Genomic DNA, 8,532 nt, shown 5'->3' with positions numbered 1-8,532 from the left:
CACCCCATCATATTCCTTGAGAATTACCGCATCACCTCGGAAGTGCCACGGTCCCTCGTGCATGACCCTCTCCCAATCCCCTAGACAGGAAAATTGGATAGTATAGAGGTTCTCCTCTAAAGGCTTGAACTTGGCTTCTTGTGCAAGATCCCATGCCGCTCTCATGTTCTTGAAGAACCAAAATTGACTGTAGGGTTTATCGGAGTTAACCCTAGCGATAGCAATCCACCGAGCCGCCTCCTGCGGGACATCTTTCTCATCGAAGATCACGTCATCCAATTCATCCTCCTTCGGCCCTAGCTCCTCCATCAACCTTGCGACGTCGCTGATCCCCTCCGGTAGTGGGGATCCATCTACCGCCATGTCGAAACCCTAACTCGAGTTTAGAGTTCTGGTTTCTACAGTCGCCCTATGCCCCCGATCCTCCGGAATAGCCAAAGCCCCCGACCAAGAGACGCCGAGACCCCCCCCCCCCCCCGCGAACCAGGAGAAGTAGCTGCGGAGGGAGCGCGGGCGGGGAAGATCAGAACTCGACGGCGGCGGTAATCGCCCCTCGAGAAAGCAAAACCCTAACTAGAGGGAAAAAACCTCACCGGCTAGGTATCTGGTGAAACATTTCCCCTCATAACGCCGGGCAAGTCCACCAATCGTGCACCCATCCGCTATATGGACCAGCCCAATGGATTTTTTTTCTATCTTTAATCATCGGTGTTGGAAATGTTCTAGAATCTTCGTTGATTGCTTTTTTCTCCGATTTCTCAGAGGTTTTATTGGTATTTCATTATTTATTTTCCTTTTTCGTTGTATTTTTATTTTTTATCTTTTCTCCTATTTTACTCGGGGACATATTTAAATCCGTGAACATTTTTATAATTTGTTAACATTTTTAAAAAATTCTTGAAATTTTTAGTTTTTTCAAAATAAAAATTAGTTTTGATACTTCTTGAACACGTTTTAAAATTTTCACAGTAGCCTGGTTTTGTAGAAGAAAAACGACTCAAAAACCAGCGTATCCAGTAGCCTGCATTAGGAAAACCGGTCAAATAAAATAGCACCAAAACGTTAGCCGGCCAGCCAAGTTTGAGCGACTGAGCGTTTGGTCTTTTTATTTGCGCGGAGGACTCGAGCTATGGATATTCCTATGGTAGTACCTTGGCAGGATCACAACACGCCAATGAGTGGAGTGACCAAAGTATTCTTGTGCACAACTCGGTATTCAGTATTCTTCCATTCAGTGATGAAATTGAAGTGATTTTTCCAAAAAACAAGTGTAAACGGTTGCCAAAATACTGCGATCCTTGCACTAGCATACAAAATTTGTGCAAGGATTAGTGTCCAGTTCAGCAATTGTACATTCACAAATATATTTTGCTTTTACATTTTACCCAATGGTCATTTTTCGCAAAATTGACATGAACATGGAATTAGTTAGGACCCAGCAGCACACGGAACAAAGCTAGTAGTACAAAGATACAACCCCATTGTCGTGAGTGGACGCCTGAATAATTCGCCCGGCCATATCAATCAGGTTCAGTAACCACGGGCACACGTAACCCAGCAGAAAACAAAAGGCACACAACTGCTGACCTACACTGAAACTTAATCATGTACTACCTCACATGCCAACAGCCTCACACATTCTGCAGCTCTGAACACACCTACTAGTCGATGTGTCACCAAGAACAGCGAGATCATCTTTTTCTTAAGATAATAATGGAGTAGAACACTATGCAGGCATCGCGAGACACACGCGGCCAGAATTTAGATCAGATAACTTATGGGACAGAATAACCTTATTTCATTACTTTCATTAAATCGAAGTAGGTCGGACCAAATGAATTTCAGAGTTGATTGACAGGGTACATGAATGAATGCAAGGAAGGGGGGCTTTTTCTGCTGGTGGATCGACAAGAAATTTCTAACGCTGACCTTCTCGTGGTCACCGATTAATGGCTACTGCTACATGTACACAATTTGAATGGATATTTACACGGCAATATTGAATCGGAGGAGAAAAGAATGGTGTGGGCCGGAGAAAACAATGGCTTTGGCTGCAATCACAACCTTTTTCTAATCATTGTTCTGTAAATTTTCCATGTCCACACAAAAAGGAACATCGTGAGAAGCGTGGCCACCGTCGTCCAGAATATGATCAGCCATGACGGCATCGACTTCGGGAAGAGACCTGTTTCAGAAGCCAGCGACATGGTCAACATGACAGAAGAAGGCGCATGCTATCCGCAAGCACCAAGAAAGAAACTAGACTAGTAGCACTCACCATGTCCAAACTTGATGCAGATCAGAAGCTCTATGATGCATATAGCCAGCGAAAGCCAACAGAAAGACCCCACCTTCTTCACAGAGTTCCTGAAATCATTTATCACATATACAAGACAATTACTTTCAGCAAGATTGCCTCCATGTTTATGTGAATACGTAAGATAAGCTATGAAGTTTGAAGCTAGTGGGTCAAACTTTGTACCTGTCCTGCAAATAGGTGTTGTATTCGCGGATGGTTGGTATCGCAATCAACCACCAAAGGACCAGTCGGTAGACAATCAAGGGATTCCGGGGAGGAATCCAGAGGCAGAACTTAAGAAAGAATGTGTTAAGTTCGATGGTCATGAAAATTACGCACAGGCTTAGCACTTGGATGAATCTCCAAGGGCCAAGCAGAGGGTACCACTCATCCTTGTCCCACTGTGCTGGTGTGAACTGACCTAGTGTCCTTTTCACCTAAACAGAGGCAAAAGGTTGAACAAATGAACTCATGAGCAAGGCTAACGACATCAAGTCTAAAACAGATAACTGATATGGCTCAAGAACATACAACTTCAAATAGAAAATTCGGATAGGTAAGCATAGCAAACCACAATCTAAACCTACACAGGCTGTTTGTATCTATATATATGTGCAAATGAAAACATTCAAAAAAGGATTTGCAGGACATGAAGAAAGAGGTTTAAAAGGTTAATCGTTATAAGCTTTAGTTTGGGCTAGTAACCCACTAACTGTCAATGGCAGGTATGAATATGTGCAAGTATTACTGAGCTGACAGCAAAATGCGTGTCCCTTAAACTGGAAGTATACATCTTAACTAGAGTTTATGCATAAAACTGACACTAACAGATGTTGCATAGGTCAGTGGAAAAACAGTTACAGAGTATTTCGTGTGGTTGCAGATAATTCATTATAAACTATACGAGATGTGAACTCTTGCAATGAAAAGTTTGACCTTGTACATAAACTAGTCCAGACAAGCTAAGGAATTATTTTAATTGACAGACTATTGAAGGAATTGCTCTGGTTTCTCAGTAACTTTTGCCTTCGCTAGATTTCATCGTACTATAATGACATTGAGTAGGATAAAAGATCAGCTGCAGCTGGACATAATATTGAATAAAAACTCAATGCGACTGATTGCTTTGCTGGCCAACTCATTTTCCTATACACAGATTAGTAATAGCATACCTTACTCATAATATTGGGCTGGCGACTCAAGCCAACCCATTCATATGTCCTCCCATCAAAATATCTCACAGTCTTCATACCAGCCCAGATACCTGGATCACAGACAAGATGCCCGCATTCAAGAAGAGGTAAAATATAGGAGGTAAATTTAATTATCTAAACAGCTAAATCTATTGAAGAAAACAAACAAAACATGCATGCCGACATGTACCAAATGTAGGTATTAAGTTCAAAATTCATATAAAGGTATTGTGTATATAGATAAAATAATGAAAACCACATAAAAATCTTACCAAACCAATTGCATATCAATATGTCTAGAACAATGCTATCCCACCAGCATTCGTTAAAATTTGGCAACATATGTCGAAAAGTTAGCTGCAGTTCACACAACATTACATAAGGGATCTTGTTTCAAGATAAAACTGAACACATATGTAAAAGGTACATACCTCCATTAACTCAAAACCAATTGATAACACCCATAGAAGTGGTTGGTTTCGTATCATTATAGCCTTTCCCCACCATCCAAGGATATGGGCAATAACAAATTCGTCAAAAAGGATGTCCTAGAAAAACCTATATTCAGATCAGTAACTTGAAGCATCTCCAAGATCATGATCAATCGGAGAAATACAACAGACCAAAATTGAACAAGGAAAGGTAGCAGGTTTGTGAATGAAGTCATCATACATAAACATTGTTAAACCTGCTTTTCGGATGATCAGGTACATATATACGGCAGTCGGTTCCATAGGATCTTTCAGGTAATTCTGTCAGACAATGGTGTGAAATAAGGATTCCTTCAACAAGATAAAGCTCCACTATTAGATCAGATATGGAATAGCATCTGTCTTACCAACACCAAGGTCAGGGTGAAGGTACTTCATGAACTGCCTGGCATCATCACGAGTCTGCAAAATGAAATAGAAGAAATTATGATTACTTTCTGCTGTTTAATATTGCCTCTGCTGCTAAACTATAATTTCTTGACATCGTTGCATCTTATTACGATGACCTCTTTCACCAATAAAACTCAAAAGTACATATATGGAAAAGATCATACCAAAGCAATGATACAACTGTTTAAATACAGATAAAGTGCTATATTACACAATTAATAAATTTAGAAAATAACTTTTCACCTTAGATGCGCTTACATAATTCACTGCTTTTTCATAAAATAAGTAAGGGAGCTAACAGCTTTCTGTTTGCATTTTGGCTACACAGAGACAATAGGTCAGCATTGCACTTTCTTATTGCTGCCTGGGGAGTTTTCTGTTGCATAAATAAGCTACCAGAATGATTAGAAAAGGGATACCCTGGCCCTTTTCTCTATTGCGTCTTACTCTCTTTATCATCCTATTTCCAAATTAATATGTATTCGCCGCAAATTGTAATATTACACTTGGCATTGGCGCTATTGTTATCAATACACTCTGCCAGATATTCCAATTGCCAAGCAATGTCACCGGGTTTTCTTAATCAGTGCAATGGCATATCTTTATTTTGTGTGAAGCCTGAGCCGAAGTACTAGTAAAACGCAATTCCCCGTGCTAAGTACAAAAAAAAAACTGAGAGACTTTTCCATCATTAATTAGCAATGCTTTTGACAGGTTCATGAATCCGAAGAATCGAGTGGCATAAGCATTTTTTTTCAAACAAGATTTACAAAACTGTACTTACCTGGAAAAGCAAAAATGTGAGGGCCACAAGGTAAACAACTGCCATCCCATGGACCAGGCGCCAAATTGCAGGATGTGGTCTGATGAGCACACTGAATCATAATGAAAGTAGCTGTCAGTAAATGTTTGTACAAACCCCAGCGACTTCTGGAACAATAATCAATGTCTTTTATTTTTTACAGGGCGCAGAAATGAAGTAAGTCTTTGCTGTCCTGGTTAGTGCTACTACAAAACTTTTTTTTTGAATGGTCGATACTAGAGATCATACTTCGCAAGCTCGAAGATATTGAGAAGTTCAGATCAAATATAAAGCACACATAAATACATTTCCCTTCTGCTCCATAGCAGTGAACAATATACTTATTCATATCTACATGCCCACTCGTACGAAATAAGAGTTAAAAAATAAGGTATATAGTTTCTGCAACTCACGTTGAAGGTGCCTGAAGAAAAGAATAAGCCAAGAAAACAGCAATCATCGCAAAGACGCCCCTGTTGACAAGATGAAAAAATATATATATGAGCACTCAGATTTGCCCAACTCAAATGGGAATTAGCAGATAAAAGGCCAGAAAAATAACGGTGAATGTCTATTATCCCAGTTGAAGATATGTTCTATCACAGATGTTCTGTTGGTGATTAAGAAACAATCATTTTTCCGGCATAACATGAATAAAAATACCTTTTTACAGATGAGACACGGTCAGCAGAGAAGCTTCCTTCTGGATTAAGAGCACCACTTGCCCAACTGATATAAAGAATTATAAAACAGATGCTCATTAAACATACAACAGTTTCACAATTCTTTAACTCTTTTTTTTGCAGTGATCTTAAAACAATTGTAAAATGCCATAGGGTCAACCACCAGCAATGTATTACTGACATCATTGTGGTAAGAATCTCTCTAGGAAACTAAAAATAAATAATTCCACAGGTAAAAGAGATCCAGCAGCAGCTCACATTAAAAAGCAGGTTCCCATGAGTAACAACGAGATGGTCCGTGGCCTGTACGCCCACGCGGTCCAGGGATCAACTTCGCCGAAATTATTGGGCGGTTTTACACCATTGCACCCTCTGTCGATATACTCTCTTGTAGGCTTGTGACGACCGTTGACCTCCATGGTACAACAACCTTGACAAAAATCACCACCTGCAAAGTGTCCATGGCAGCATATAAGATCAATCAATACATGGTCTTACTGACCTTCAAGAACAGCAAACAGAGTGATGCCACTCTTCCTACGAATGAGTAGCAACTGAATAATGTGCCAGCAGCTAGTATCTGGCATCAAGAAATGATTGAGCAGAGCGCATACGGAAATAAACACTTGAAACGAGAAGAGAAAAACTAAATTCAGCATGAACAGCCAGCAGCAATGCTGAGGCCTTTGTGTGGCTCTGGTTGTTCCAGGATAACAGAAAGGGGGCGGTCTGCCCTCTGCTGCCCGCGACCAGAGGGCGGCCTCAATACCAAAACAGGGGAGGGGAGGGGGAAGAGAGGAGCGTTGGAACTTGAGAGGGACGCGATTGGCTGAGCGAGGAAACAAATTCAGAAGAAAGAAAGATACAGAGCGCTACGACCTGCCTCTACGATTCGCTAGGTAGCTAGCTACAGTGGCGCCGTACGGCCTCCTCCAAATTAAGAAACCGCAAAAGCTAAAAGGCAGCAGCTTTTCGCAATGCCGTCCGTCCCAGAGAGAGAGAAAGAGAGAGATCTAGACGGCGTGCCGGGTGGTGGCGCCCAGGAGCTGTGGAGGCCAGCAATCACATACCTCGAGGGGGGCTCAATGGCCGAGCACCGCGGACGGGGCAGAGAGGCGGCGGCGGGAGCGCGGTGCCCCGGGGAGGAACGACGGCCACGGCGGCGGCACGCGCGCGAGAGAGAGAGGCGGGAGGGGGGCTGATGGATGCGCCGGCGGCAGAGTGGTGGGGGGATTTAGGGCGCGTTGGGGGGAGATTGATCCTGGTTCTTGGAGTATAAATAGGTGATTAGTGGTATCAGGGGGGAGGAGAGGAGAGCGGCGCTGGCAAACTTCGACGACTGGAGATGCTTCGAGGTGAAGGGGGTTCTGGCTTTGTTTTGGACCCAGGGACGGACGAGACGACCCTCTCGCTATCGGCCGTGTGGGCTGTCAAGGCCCCCCGTGTGGCAATGCCAATGCCCTAATGAGATATCTTTTGACAAAAAATGTAGTATATGGTAATAATAACCGTAATAAACAAACGTTCGCTGGGAGGGATGGCAACTTTAGTTGTGAAGAGGATGGCAATTTTGGTTTGCAAGCACGTTGATTTTTTGGCGAAGAACAGAACTACAGTGGAGTTGCCACGCTCGTTAACTAGAATTACCATGCTCGGTCAACGCAAATTGCCATCAAAATCGTTCACGGATGTCATCTCTCCCAGCAAACGTCCGCTGTTTGTTGAGGTCGGAAATGTGTGCTTTGATCCACATGTAGCTCGTCAAGGGGCCCTTTTTAGAAAAGGAAAGAACACATATATTCAAACCCTAATCTGATCTTCTTTCCGGAAAAAAAACCCTAATCCAATCGAATCCTCTCTTTCCACCCGTCTTTGGACGGCGAGGGGTGCTTCAGTGGCTGAATTTATCGATGTTGTCTCTCACCGGTGAGAGTGGCACAACACTAAGGAGTTCCGTTACTGCTTTGGCAAGAATCTTGAAGCCTAAGGTATTTGTCATAATTTCTCCCTTGATAGGGTCTTTTATGTGATGATGGGCTTAGTTGTCATGGTTATTTGGTTGTATATGATATTATTATCATTATTATCATTATTATTTAATAATATAAGACATGTATTTACGAAACAAAAAATGTGTTTCCTTTTTTTTGAGACAAAAAATGTGTTTCCTAGTCTCATTGTGGAAATGGGCATGGCCGGGTTCGAAACACATATAAGAAAGGAGGCTAAAAATCCTTTAATATTTTTGCCCTCTTCTGCAACTATGAAAAAATTAAAATCTCTTTGTGCACAAGTTGAGTTCTAGTATGTACACAGGTTAAGTTTTTTATGCGACCACACTTTGTTCTTTACCACTTTATTTATACTTATTGTTTAAAAATTTGAAACAAATACTCCACTATTAGTAGACTTGGTAGATTGGAAGAAACAAAGTTGCAATTTTACTTAATTTAATATGTTTTAAAAACCTACTATTAAAAATAAATAAAATTAGTACATGATACAAAATAAAACAAATTACAAAAATATTCATTTTAAATAATTTGATAAACTACATCCTAGATCAAGAATGTGATATTATTTGGCTTGGTGAATATGTAAATTGAATTTATAGTCATGTACACACGAAAACATAAGTCATGACTCAAATGCACCAAAAATTCCACAATATCAA

General features: G+C 41.3%; 1 protein-coding gene across 1 annotated transcript; it reads right to left on the bottom strand.

Annotated features, from left to right (window-relative positions):
• Positions 1-1,781: 1,781 nt before the first annotated feature.
• On the bottom strand, positions 1,782-7,159 carry LOC125542335 (CDP-diacylglycerol--serine O-phosphatidyltransferase 1). Its single transcript, XM_048705327.1, has 13 exons — positions 6,929-7,159; positions 6,117-6,306; positions 5,839-5,904; positions 5,589-5,648; positions 5,158-5,248; positions 4,331-4,385; positions 4,165-4,244; positions 3,924-4,040; positions 3,765-3,849; positions 3,472-3,563; positions 2,483-2,736; positions 2,279-2,367; positions 1,782-2,185 (listed from the first exon to the last, which is right to left on the bottom strand). The coding sequence occupies exons 2-13, from the start codon at positions 6,275-6,277 to the stop codon at positions 2,058-2,060; spliced, it is 1,278 nt and encodes a 425-aa protein (XP_048561284.1). The 5' UTR covers positions 6,278-6,306; positions 6,929-7,159; the 3' UTR covers positions 1,782-2,057.
• Positions 7,160-8,532: the final 1,373 nt, after the last annotated feature.

This window comes from Triticum urartu, chromosome 3 (genome assembly GCF_003073215.2).
Source record: "Triticum urartu cultivar G1812 chromosome 3, Tu2.1, whole genome shotgun sequence".
Lineage (NCBI taxonomy): Eukaryota > Viridiplantae > Streptophyta > Magnoliopsida > Poales > Poaceae > Triticum > Triticum urartu.
This window is presented reverse-complemented; position numbering and strand designations above follow the sequence as displayed.